This window comes from Neolamprologus multifasciatus, chromosome 23 (assembly GCF_963576455.1).
Source record: "Neolamprologus multifasciatus chromosome 23, fNeoMul1.2, whole genome shotgun sequence".
Classification (NCBI taxonomy): Eukaryota; Metazoa; Chordata; class Actinopteri; order Cichliformes; family Cichlidae; genus Neolamprologus; species Neolamprologus multifasciatus.
The window spans coordinates 10,016,013-10,029,838 of NC_140460.1; the positions used below are offsets into that span (position 1 = coordinate 10,016,013).

Genomic DNA, 13,826 nt, shown 5'->3' on the forward strand with positions numbered 1-13,826 from the left:
CTGCGCAAAAGTCTTGAGTCACTCTTTATTTCTTCATATGTTGTTCAGTTATCTAGACTTTCTTGTCATTTTTAAAGCAATAGTTCGCCAAGCTTTCTAAAGGTCTTTGAAAGTTTGTCTTTGGACATTGGCTTTCTCACTCGTTTTCAATCCAGTCCTTTTACCTGACAATTTTCAGAGGATTTGTTTGCTTGTTTTTTGTTAAGCCACTTAATACATATCTATGAATCATTCACACACACAAAAAGCCCCCCAACTCAAGGGAGGGAGCAGTTTTGTGTCTATACATAACAGAAAACTTACCAAAGAACCAATTTTAAATTAGATATAAATTTCTTTAGCTAAATCAATGAGAAATGTCAAAAATAGCACATTTTGACAGGAATACGATAGCAGTTTTCCCAAACAACTCTTAGCTGAAAACTTGGCATATCCTGGTAGGGTGTGCAGTGCCTCCTTAAAAGTTTAATGAAACTGGAAAGGTGGAGGACAAAAAGAAGACGTGGCAGATCTAGAAAAAACAAACAAACAACAATTTACAGCAGACTACATTATCTGGAAGTCACGTCGTTAAGAAATAGCAAAATACATCCAGCAAAGACCTGACACAGGACCTGAGAGATGCACCTGGCCGTTGTCTGCATCTAGCCTGGGCCTCAACATCTTTGAAGCAGTAAGGATCATCTCAGCAGAGAACAGAACCTAACACAGTGAACATTTATAGAAGAGTGATGAAATGTCCTTTGAGAAGCCTGCAGACTACTTAAAGAAGTTACATGAAAGCTTGACTAAGAGAGTTTAGGCTGGGACGTAAAGGTGGTTGTACCAAATTTTAACTTTCAAGAAACTCTGTATTGGCCTCATATTCTATATTTACATGTATGTTTGCAGATATTTCAAGAAATTGCTGCACCTATTTCCAGTTTTCCTAAAGAAATATGAAGAAATGCAAGATGGATCAACGCTTTCAGACTACTGTGTCTCCTGTGGTGACGCCTTTGGAAATAATAGCGTACCATATTTTTTGGACTATAAGGCGCACTTAAAATTCTTCGATTTTTTCAAAAATCGACAGTGCACCTTATAATCTGGTGCGCCTTATGTATGAATTCTGGTTGTGCTTACTGACCTTGAACCGATTTTATGTGGTACACGAGAAATCTGTAAAAAAATGTTTTAGCATGACTTTGGTAAGCTACAAAGCTGCACCGCTTGATGGATTGTCGGAGCATTACGGCTACCGTAGTCAGGAGCTTCACGGAGTAAACCGGGTCCAAACTCCGCTTCAGGTCCCAAAGTCAAACGAGCACTGCAGCATCAATGAGAGTCAAAAAATGTCTAAATTCTTTTATCTTTAATAAAATGAATAAAACATACAGCTCTGCTATCACTTCCAACATAAATGAAGACAGAAAACTAAACAGCAGTGACGTTTGTAGGGTTACTGAAGTTGGACTAGCTGGTATATAATGATGTGCTATCTGATCGCTAGCGACATAGCTATGTTAGCATAACATAAACACAGTAAAGCTGGTGGATGAATGCTAACCTTTTTCAATTAGATAAAAGTTAACGTGAGGGTTCTCTATGGTTAGGGACAAATGCAATCGCATGGCAGGATGCTGTAAACGGACCAAACGTCAGTCAGGAGAACAACTGAGATAATCCATCCACAATAAGAGGTTGGTCATTAATATATTGCAACAACATTGGAATAGAGTACCTGGTGGAGAATTTAACATTAATGAATCAATGGTACAGAAGTGGAGGAAGCAAGAAGAACGAGTTGAGTAAAGTTTGACTTATCTGACTGTTTTTGCTTAATGCGCCTTATAATCCGGTGAGCCTTATGGTCCGAAAAATACAGTACCCGTAAAGTACCTTTGCTGCAGATTCTGTTGACAGGCTTTATAATCGTGAATCTTTTCCTTTCCACATCCTATCATTTTAACTAAGAATGTGTTCTTCATGACTTTACCGATTAAATAAGTAATTATATTAATAAGTTCTGCCGACTCCCTGCACCACCTAGTGGTGAAATTTGGCATTGCAAAAAGTGCAGCCCAGCCTGTGTTTAGCTACAGTGGATTTCTCTTGAAAACAATGCACACGATTTGGATATAAAGTCACAGCAGTTTCTTCACATTCCACAAGTTTTTAGACTGCAGCTGGGAGTCTCAGTTTATGCCTCTTCACTCCCTGATGCATTTATATCCCACTATTACACACCATTAACGTGTACTTACTCTCTCTTGTAGTTTGTTTTGTCCAGTTTTTACCCTTACCCTTAAGCAAGGCACTTACTCCTCTCTAATGTAGCTTGTGTATACACCTTACATCAGAACATCCTTAAAAGGCAATCTTTCTGCCTCTTTATGTACTTTGGAGTGGCCTTTAGCTAAATTATGTTGTCATATTTGAACGGGGGGTGTGATTTGCCAGAATTATGTAATTGAGAAATTAGAACAATAATATCCCACCTTCATACCAAACACCCTCAGACCGCAACACAGTTTTCAGCAACCCTCCCCTCGCCCCCCCTCTCTCCGGAAGCCATCTTTGCTGTAATTGGCTGAAACTAAGGGGGCGTTGGAATAAACAACAGTTCCGAGCATTTTCATTGGCCGCTGTCACGTCGCTCGAACTGTTGCCTGGCGATGTGCTCGGAGCTTGTCAACCGCACGATCCAGTTACTGTAGCTGCCTGCTGCAATGAAAATAACGTCGTTGGTGGGTGGATATATTTATATGGGCCTGTTTCCATCGTTTTTACCCCAAAACAGTGACTGAGTGAGTAGTTTTTTTTATCTTTACTTGGGTAACACTTAACCTGCGAGGGTGACTCGGATCTCTTATGTGTTAAGGCAGGCGGGAGGTTTGTTATGCATGTTTTCTGAATCAGCTGGTTCAACAACAACTAGGGGAAAAAAACTGTTAATTTCTGTTAAGTTGGCTTCATATGTTTGACTTGTTGGGTTTGCTGTTGCTCTGCATTAAAAATGTGGGCGCTACAGTCAGTCTGTGGGCAGTCATAGCTCCCTGTCTCTCTCACACACACACGCACACGCATACATATGTGCATATACACAATTAGATACACAGGCTACAGTTAAAAATGATGATTTGTGACAGCTACATTTCACCTTTGTAGCTGTTAAGAACGTGAGAGGCTTGTTATAAGAAGCAACACCACAAATACAGGTGAGATTTTTACATAAACAGCAGTAAATTTCTTTTTCTTTTTTTCAACCATAATTTTATCTTAAATTTAAACTTGTGTCTATTGTTGTTTGCCTAATTGTGTGTAATTAACCCAAAAAAATCACGTTACTCTAAACCTGAGTGACGTTGTTAGATGGATCCCTTTTTGTTGTTGTTGTCGTTGTTGTTGTTTTCTACAAATTTCCACCACTTTGTCAAATTTTAATCATCAGAAAGACACAATTCTGCATAAATACTAGTGCACTGATCATATGAAGAGATTTTGGAGGTTCTGCATTTTCAATTCCACGCACCACGCATGAGTCATGCTGTTGATAGAGACAAAATATACGATCTACAGCCATGCACTGTGCATTCCTGATCATATTATCCTTCCAGGAGTGGGCCTGGTGGGTTAGTTGGCAAAAATCTGCTTGGGAAAAACAATAGGCTTGCATACCACCTCATGTAGGCTGCAAGCTAAAATGGACCAAAGGAAGCACAGAAACACACTCATGAGTGAAAAATAAAAGGCATTTTCTGCGAGGTGAAAAGTGTTTGAGTTTAGCCTACAGTTGAGGGTTTGCTGCTGAGTAAGATAAGGGAGTAACAGACCACACAGCGATATTTGGTGTTTAGGGAGACTCAGTTTATTTTGGTGCCGAGGTTTTTGCATAGTGATGAGCAGCTCCTGTGCCCACAGCTCTGTAGGAGATTGCAAGTGTGTGTGTGTGTGTGTGTGAGTGTGTGTGTAGGCTACACAAGTCCTTGAGCTTTCCAGCTAGGAGAAGATGAAATGGAGAAAGTGGTATCTGGAGTCTTATCTGATTCAATAAAGAGTGTGTGGATACCAGAGGAAATCCTTTGATCACGTTCAAAATGCGTGCGGTGCCCTTTCACTCTCTCTAAACAGGTAGGAATTTACTATTTTCACCATCATTTTCATCAGGGTCTGTAAACTATAATATGGAACCTTTTTATTTACTTAATTTATGCTGACGAGACAGTCCACTGATTTCACACATTCGCGTCCATTCGCTCGGTATGGGGAGCCTGCACAGCCTGTTAATACCCTTGTGCAGTGTCTTCTGTGGTTCTAGAGGAGCTTCGTCAAGTCTTGAGAAAATAACCCTTGTGATATGATCAGGGTTATCTTTAGTAAAGCTGAAGATATCAATTAGCTGGAAGAAAGCCTGTGTTTTAAAACTGTGGGCATGGAGATCAAGAAATGAGGGCGTGCAGGCAAAGGAGGACGAATGATAGATTGTATTAAACTGCTTTCTGGGAATTGGAGGATCCTGCTTTTTTATTTTAATGGGACCAAAAGTTGGGACATTTCAGCCTCTGCTTTACCCATTTTGATCATTGTTCTTTCTAGTCACCCTTTCTAAACTGCTCCAGCTTATTAAAAGGGACCTATACAAAGCAGGAATCACCCTTTAACTAAAGGATTGCTAGTTTTGTGGCACAGATTCATTTTTTCTCAAGCTTTCGTGAATTCAGTATCGGTAGATTTTCTTTTAACTCTGAGCTAAGAGGGCTCTTTATCTATTTTGATTTGGTGCATTGTTTTCCTGCAGGTGAAGACGAGGCACTGACGGAGGCATGTGACGGATATTATGGCTTACAGCAGGCGTTCGCCTCTCAGGAGCCGACAGCTGGCCGACTCATGCAGTCCTGCAGCCGGGGCCCCCGAGCCTGAGCTCCACCCACCTCACACAGCATACCTTTTGACTTCATGAAGATCCCTGACCTTGGTGATGTAATGAATAAATTTGAAGTCCTTGGGATTGTGGGTGAAGGTAAGTGCGGTCATTTACTTGCTGAAAAGCCTGTTTTGTGCGATTGTTTTTCAGTCTGCAGTAGATAGTAAGAACTAGTCCAGTCCAGCCTTTCATGCACACTTGCATGGCTTTTTAGTGAGCCATCAGTTGATTGTTTTTAACCAATTTGCCTGCAGAACAAGCCCATTAAAAGCCTGACCTTTACAGCTTATTAAGGTCAAGGGCGTCTGTTTTATATTTATTTATCCAAAAGAATTTAAATGTGACAAACTGAAGCTAGATGCTTTAATGTGATTCATACTTTAGTGTTCTTATTGGATAAATGAAGTGGTGGTTTGGGGATTTTTTTTGCTTTATTGTAGTAAATATCAGCAGGGCATGGCTGTGTGATAGTTAAATTCCCCTGAAATGCTTCTCCTGGCTTTTGTTTTGCCTTGAGCTACTTGGTTGATAGAAAGTGGCAGTAGCCCTGAAGGGAGACCACCCACACGTCCTAGTTTTTACACCCTTACTCTTCTACTCCCACGTCTTAGAAGTTTTATAATGCGTGGCAGAAAGACGCGGGGAAATCTCGAGCTGGATTTTAAAAGCTGCGTGCCTGTCCGATGATGCGCCGGTTGGGAAGGAAGTCAGCATGTTTAGTGTCACGTTAAACTGTAAAAGTTGTAGAAATTTTTCCTGCTCATCTCCCCGTTTCCTGCCGTAGCACTCATTGCGCTGTATGCTCCGCTTGATCCCAGCATCATAGATTTTTCCTCAGTGATCTTGAGGTCAGTCAGTTTTCTTAATGATTTAGTACTAAGTGCTAAGTGCATGCAGCACACAACAGGAATTAAAAATACACTGAATTATGTGCAGTTATCTCCAGCTCCTCATTGAAGGACGGAAATGAACAGGAGAAATTATTTTCCATCTTTTAATACTTCAGGCATGTTTTGCAGCTTTTTGTGCACTAATTTAGTAGGGATGGGGTAAGAGATGTGGCTAATGTGTCCCTGCTTTACTAATGACATACAAAATGTCCTAAATTGTCATGAAACCGGGCTGCATACACCAAAAAAAATCCTGTCCAGTTTGGTTTCGTGTTAGTCAGTGGATTTTTCACTGGTGGCGGTCATGCTTAGTGGAACCGCTGGACGTACATGTGAAGATTAAAGCCAAACTAAGATGCTGAAGGTGGCTGATTTAGTGAAAATAAACAAGAGTTTAAGGATGCTGTTGTGTATGGTTATGGTGGTTATGCTATGTGTGTAACTTGATGTGTTATTACAAGTTTCTTACTCACCAGTGTCTTCTGGGTGGCGTGTACCCAAGATAATTACACGTTCAAGAGGTGAAATTGAGTCTTGGATTATATTAATAATAATAAAGACACAAGTTCAAATTGTTACAGTGGTATAAATAATACATAGACACTATAGCTTTAGTTTATACATCTCGTTTATAGTCTTTAAAGTGTGTTCGACTGTAGAGCGGATAACTTCTCAGCACTGATGTTCTCGTAAAGGAGCACAGATGCATTCGTCATATGTCTGCTTGGTCCAAGAATTCCTCTCAAACCCTCGGGGGATGCATGTGTGTGACTGCCAGGGTCGATAACATCAGATCTACAGTAGCTTGCCAACACTTGTGTCCTACTTTCTGGACCACCTGTCCTTTTTATGGGGGGGGGGGGGGGGGGGGGGTTTAGTTCATGTGTAGTTCATGCGAACATATAGGATACATTCAAAGGGGTTATTTCAAAAGCTTTTCTCTTCTCAGTTGGAGTAATACTCCTTGTTTCTTTATGGCTGTAGATCATGGTGGCATGTTAATTACAGAGTTTCAAGCTGAATTTGTGTTTTATTATTTACTGTTATTGATTCTACTTGAAAGAAAAAGTTACTCTGAATGGATGAATAAACAGTAAAGGAAATTAAAGTCATCTTGCTTTTTGCTTCTGTTTCAGGTGCCTATGGTGTTGTTCTGAAGTGCCGACACAAGGTAAGGTTCACATTATTTATGCTTGTAATACACTGTCAATATGAAAAAACGAAGTTTTAAAGGGCAAAAGATTTATGTTTGTCAGCAAAACACATGAAAAACTAACAGTAAAGCCAGAATGTGCTTATTCCTCTGTGTTGTGGAGCTCTGTTGTTTTCTGTAAAAAACACATAAATGAGTCACGCTGTTGCAGTTGGTGACTCGATTGTTCCTTACGGTGAACCGGGGCAGTGTTTTATGGCTCAAGCTAATCTCACATACACTGCTGTAAATACTCACTAGAGCACAAATGTGTATAATTTATGGTCGAACAGTTGCGCTGCTTCTGTTAAAGTAACATTTACAAAAAAGCTACCAGTACTATGATGATTTCTTTCTTAAGAAGTTAAATATTATACGTGATCTGCTTTAGAAGTGCAATGGGGTAAATAATTATTTGATTTTTGCTCACTTAGAAAGAAATCAACAGTCTCTTGTATTTATGCTAGTTTCATTTTAATGGAGGGAGGGAATATTAACCAAAAATCAAGGAAAAAATACGTTATATAAAAGTTATACATTGATTTGCATGTTGCTGAGTGAAATCAGTATTTGATCCTCAAGCAAAACATGACACAACTTAGTACTTAGGTAGAGAAACTGTTGTTGTTGCACAACGGTGAGAGGTTTCTTGTAGTAGCTCACCAGCTTCCTTCTTTACAGAAACTCTCTAACTCCTTTCAGTTTCTTGGCTGCTGCTTGGAAACATGAAGCTTCAGCTCCCTCCACATATTTTCTGTAGTGTAGATGTCTGGAGACCAGCTAGGCCACTCCATGACCTTAATGTACTTCTTCTTTAGTTGCCTTGGCAGTATGTTTTGGGTCATTGCCATGCTTAAAGACCCATCCACGACCCATCTTCAGTGTTTTAGCTTGTTTTTTTAAAGCATGGTATAACATGATAAAATTGAGCAACAGTGGACATTTTGGGTCATATTTTTGTAACTATATGTTATACTGAAATGAGCGGTATAGGTAATCCAGGGGCCTGATTCATACATGTTTGCTGTTGTTTGTGAAGCATCAGCCTTGTCCTTTGAGTGTGGTGGTCAGAGGGTAATGTTGGTTTGCCTGATGAAGAGATAAAGGCATCTGAATCAGGCCCAGAGAACTTCTGATCTAGATCGTGTTTGTTTTCCAAAGGAGCAAGCACTCCTCACGAACCTGGTCGCACCGTTTTTGTTTAGTGTTGTTGTCGCATTGGGTTACAGTTACAGATGCTCCTGCAGACTGCTGGATAATTGGTCATAGTCCTTTTGTCTCCACTCAGGAGAGCAAGATCTGCTTTGAAGGATAAATTCATTTCTTCCACTACTTAGATTTTTTTTATTCACATAAAGGAGACTCTGTTTAAGCAGTTAATTTTTAGGAAAAGAAAAGGGAAATCAAAACAACCACAAAAAAAAAAGAAGAAAAATTGCAGACGACCCACACTGCAGTAATAGCCTTGTCATCTCAGTCCATGTGAGGAAGAGGCTGTGCCAGGAATTGACAGCAATCCAGTATGAATAAGAGAGGCTAACTACCTCCTACTTACAGAGATCTGCAAGAAGGAGACAAAAACACTTTCTCAGCCTCTCCTATCAAAATCCTCAGCAGGTTTTTTTTTACTTGCTCTACAATTACCGTGCATCTGCCTTCATTTTATCATGTTTATTACAGAAGTGATATTACTCTGTTTACCCAGTGGCCCGGTGTCTAGTGCCAGGCAGTTAGCTTAAATGTTATAACAAAAATAAAAAGACAACAACACAAAGGGTTGATGTTGAGGGAGGAATAATAGGAGGGAGGATATAAATATTATTCAAACTGATTGATCACAGGCCGAGGCGTCTGCAAATGTCAATGTCTCCGTTTTCGAACAACAGAGCTCACATCAATAAACCGCCGTTAGGTTCGCACCACAGATGGCGGCTGCTGTCTGCAACGCTCTCGGTATTGTCTTCATTTGTGCGAAAACCCGTCAGCGTCAAAATTCAGCAACAAAAGTTTATCAGAACAGGATGAAATAAAGCTCAGCGTCAGCGTACATCTGCCAGGCTGATATGTTGCCTAATCAGAGACGGAGGAAGTTTTGACAAGGTTTAGGTAGCTCTATCTTAAACCTCATCAGAGCTTTGTTTTAAACAAAATGATGCTGATTTTGGTATAGTCCTCAGATGTCTGCGTGTACGGCTCTGCTCAGAAGACATTATGCCTGAGCGTGATATTCTTCTGTACTGTATATTTTATTTTACACATTGGTTTAATTTGGATTTAATGGCACAAACATCAAGCAGAGATGATGATTGTTTAGCTGGTAGAGGAACATTTGGGGGTTAAAGCCTGATTAAGCCACGAAGGAGATGGTGGAGCTCAACTTAAGCTAAAGGAAAGTGTAGTTGTTGGATGCAATACATGTAGCTTTGTAAGGTAACAACATTCATCTTGCAACATGATACTTACTTACCTCCAGTTTAGCTTTGAAGACACAGATCTATAGAAACTGTTGACCTAATCAACCAATAATGGCTGAATGCTCGTGATCGAGATTTTGCCGTTCTAGTGACTCTCTGATACGAGTGCATTGTTCCTCACTGAGACTCATGTTTTTCTGTTCGTGATGCGATAATAGTGCTTTGGGTAAAAATACACACGTGTATATTAACGAGCTACATCATGAAACGCATTTTCATTAGTTGGCAAAGTGTTTTTGGAATGCATTTTTAATTAGATCATTATTTGGTAAAAAATGATTTCTCGAAACAAACGAGCCCCCAGAAGCCTGACATTTTGTCACACATTGCCTGGGCCTTTTGTTGGTTAGAAACTCAGTAATATATGCATTTTTGATGGAATTTCTGCTGGTGACTTTATTGGTTGATGTGTGAAAGCACCGGAGGATAAATGCTCTGGCTGCAGATCAATGTGGACCTGTGCCATCTGGAAAATATCGTATTGTTAGCGTGAATGAACTGGCATGTTTTTTCAAGGGCTAACTCACAGATCTATGCTGCATAATTATGTGTGCATACACACAGAGGCTGGCACAGTGTCAAACACACTCTTCGCGCACTCGCACACACACGTGTGTGTAAGCGGAAAAACACATAAGCTTAGCAAGGCTTTGATGATGCTGTGAGGATGGGCAGGGAAGTGCACTGACCAGAGAAAATGGCTGCATTTATATGGCACTGCAGCTGCTCATTCTCACAAAACACATTTATTTCACCAGCGACACGCCCCTTCGAACTTGCACTACCCAGTACATGTATTTAACAGGAATAATTAGATCCAAGAAAGACGTGGGATCAGATATAGGAGGGATGGAAATAGGGAAACGTGCATTCAGTTTCTACGCAATAATCAGAATGTGTTTGAAAAGGCGACGGATTACAGTGTGTGCACCCGACATTACAGGATCCTCAAGAGTCAGCTGGGCTGGTTGTTGTACAGAGAGGAGGCGGAGGACATAGATAACTGTTTTTTTTTTTTATTCAGGTGTAATCATTTTATTGTCAGCAGTAGAAGCAGCAAAGGGGTTTTTCGCACTAGATAAATATATGTGGATGATTTATTATTCTTGCAGAGTTATTCTCCTTAAATATTTATGCAGACACAAACGGGAGAAAAAATTTGATCTTAATGCTGAATGTTTGCTTCTCTGGCATTGTTACACGATGGTGATAACTGCGTGCTTCCTCATCATATTAATAACCGTGATTTATGATCCTTTTGGCATCTGTTTACGAAAGATTGTTGGTCATTTACTTCATTGATGTGTCTTGAACATTATCCTAAAAGCTGTGTAGGACATTCGAATCACTAGTTGTCATGATCGATTCTGCGGTTCACTCCTACAAGCGCACATGTGCTGAAGTAAACATTGTGTCAGTTATGACAGTGTCAGTTATCCTGACATTTGAAAAACCTTTATTAACTCCTTAAAACCAAGTGTATCATATTAAATGGGTTTTTGAGACATCCTCAACATCACTAGTGGGATTTTTTTAACCTAACCTGATCTTGTTTGTTTAAGATAAACAACCTTTGAGCAATTTTCTACAGATATTAGCGGTGAGCAAATGCTGACTCCTATGTCAGCAAATGCTGAGCAGGAAGTCTGTTTACATAGTCGCCACCGAGTAAAAAAGATATATAAAGTAACCTATTATGCATTACCGTATTTCCTGTTCTGCATATGCCGCTACACTTTCAAATAAAGAGGTGGGCGTATGTACAGGAAAGGACAGAGAGAGGTGATTTCCCTAATATGGTCATCTCAGGCACACAGCTCCACCCATCTGCTACTTAAACCTTATGCTTATGAGGGGTGGCCAATGAGAAGAAAGGGGGAGATTTTTTTCTTTTTAAACAGAGGATGAAGTGCAGGGCTATTTAAAGGCCCAGTGTGAAATAAGCAATGATTATTTGTGACTGTGATTCATGCAAAGCTACCCTATAGAGTTCACGTCCAGTAAAACCTGAAGCTGGAAATGAGCATAATGGGTATCTTTGAGTTGCTTTAGCCTGTCTACAGTTGCTCCTTTTCATGCTGTGTCTGATTTAATCAGTGTCATGTCTGCTGTCATTGATGCCTGCTTTGCTCTGTGTGGGGCTCTTGCTGCCGCTCTCCGCCGCAGGCTTTTCATGCATGCATGTGGAAGGGCGGGAAGGTTCAGAACAGAGCCGTACAGCTAAATATAAATCACTGCAGATGGAAATAACAATCTTCTTTTGACTATAGCGGCCCCGACTGAAATAGGCTCGACAGAATCACCTCATACCTTACAGGGACCCAGTTGTTCTCAGTAATGCTTTGGCACTCTCCAGCTTCACTCACTCTTGTTGCTGCTCTGCCAAATGTTGCCACAGCTTTTTGATAAAGAGAGTGCTCAGAGTAAAACTGCAACATGCTGCTGTGTCAAGAGGGTTGAGCACACAGAGACACAGAGGAGCTTTTGTCTTGTACTTCTGGCTCCTTTGTAATTATTTTCTTGTCGATTTAAATAGATAACCGTAAGAACACGCCTGGGTTCACTAATTCATTTTTGGCCACTCTTTTGGGAATGCAGCCCATCATCATGGTGTGAGGAAATGAGGGGGCTACCAGATTCATGGATGCCGCAGCTACAGATCCACCTTTTGCCAAGTGAGCCACGAGGATGCTTCAGGACTTTTTCTCTTGCCTGCTGATGCTTGATAAAGCCCTATGAATTATGCTAATTTATTGTAAGCTAATTAAGAGGCTTAATCACGCTGATGTCGCTTAAAAGACGTCACAGTGCAGCTGTTTTTTTTTTTAAAGCTTTAATAGTTCAAGCTGAAACTGATTTTTTTTAACCAAAATGCACATTTTCTGCACGCAATGATTTTTGTGACTGCCCTTGAGGTGTGACCTATGTGAGCTGCGGAGGCTTGAGACGTTTGAAAATGCATTTCTATGATGTGTTATCCAACAGTTACACGAGGGATAGGCTTGTATAGCTGTCCAGAAAGGCCACTCTTCAAGGTGTCTGTAAAAAGCTAGTGTGAAACAATAGTCATTTAACTGAGGTTGACAGTTCAGACCAAAAGTGACAGAAATAGTTATAATGAATAAAACTTGATCTGATGACTGATGTGGGAAAGGTGTGGGAGGTTTCCAGAGCTCCTCTATTGAGCCACTCTTTAGTCCTGGTATATAGATTTGAGTCAGTTCTTGGTAGTTATGAAGAAGTTAAATCTAGAACTAAAAGTAAAAGAAAAAGACGCATCTATGAGCTGTTTGTGTTGTCACGTTATGTCTGTCTCTTTATCGGTCGGTGGATATTGATCAACTTGATGTAGCACTTTTTCTTTCACTTCAAACTAATTTTTTCTTCTGTTGCATATCATTAACTTCCCTTTGCTCTCTCTCGTACACACCTGTCAATATTTTAACTTCACTTCAGTTTTATTATATAGTGCTTTAACAACAGTAATCTCAATATGCTTTTCATAGTAAGTGAAAACCCTACAATATAAGAGGAAAAAGCCCAACAATCAGACAGTCATCTAAGAATAAACACTTGGAAACGGTGAGGAAGAAGAACTCCCTTTTAACAGGAAGAGACCCTGTTGCTATAGAATCAGGGTCCCCTCTTTTCATCTCTGATGTGCTTATATACCACTACTAGTCATGATGGTTTGCTGCTTCTCAGCAAGGATTGTTTTGTTTGAGGTCTATTCTTGTTGAAGGGTAGTTCTTCCTCCCCACCATCTCCAAGTGCAGTGTGGGGTTTTCTCTATATGTTCTGAAGTAAAATCCGACAATATTTAAATGTCTTGAGATGACTAGCATTACATAAATAAAATGTAACTAAATGTTTTATTTATATAATGATACTTCAGGACTAACAAGTCAGGTTTTTGATTCATGGTCAGTTTTAATGGTGAGAGTAAGTGCAGAAAGAAAGCATAACGAAAAGTTTGGATGTGACTCCAGGGTGCAAAAATCCCACCGCTATGAGTTTGATATTATTCTTTTAATAATATTCAGCTGATATTAAAGAATGTTGATAAGCTCGGGTAAGCAAATTACTCTGATTGAGCGATAAGTTAAAAAGTAAAAAGTCCAATATTAATTAATATCACATCATAAATTCTTTTTGCTTCCTAATCTGTATGAATGACAATAAGAAGATTGTATTCTTTAATGCCTACAGTAAAATTAAGTTATTTCTGGACTTTGATTGGTTGCATATCATTTGTATCTTTTCTTCAAAATTAAAAATCTGTAAATTTGCAAAATCACATTTCGAACTTGGCGATAAGGTTTATTCACACTGTTGACGAAACTGGGAATATCAGTACTGGGAGT

The 13,826-nt window shown here is 39.9% G+C and overlaps 1 protein-coding gene across 7 annotated transcripts in view; it reads left to right on the forward strand.

The window, feature by feature from the left end:
* Positions 1-2,638: 2,638 nt before the first annotated feature.
* LOC146491042 (cyclin-dependent kinase-like 5) overlaps positions 2,639-13,826 on the forward strand; it is a 51,650-nt gene continuing 40,462 nt past the window's right edge. For 3 of the 7 annotated variants that reach the window (XM_085151709.1, XM_085151714.1, XM_085151716.1), the window contains exons 1-3: positions 2,639-2,789; positions 4,781-5,002; positions 6,933-6,967. In XM_085151709.1, the coding sequence (XP_085007835.1) occupies positions 4,939-5,002; positions 6,933-6,967 (99 nt within the window). In that variant the 5' untranslated portion in view covers positions 2,639-2,789; positions 4,781-4,938. Of the gene's footprint in view, positions 2,790-3,150; positions 3,201-3,955; positions 4,114-4,780; positions 5,003-6,932; positions 6,968-13,826 lie in introns of all 7 variants that reach the window. The other 4 variants (XM_085151710.1, XM_085151712.1, XM_085151711.1 and 1 more) reach the window with 4 other exon arrangements.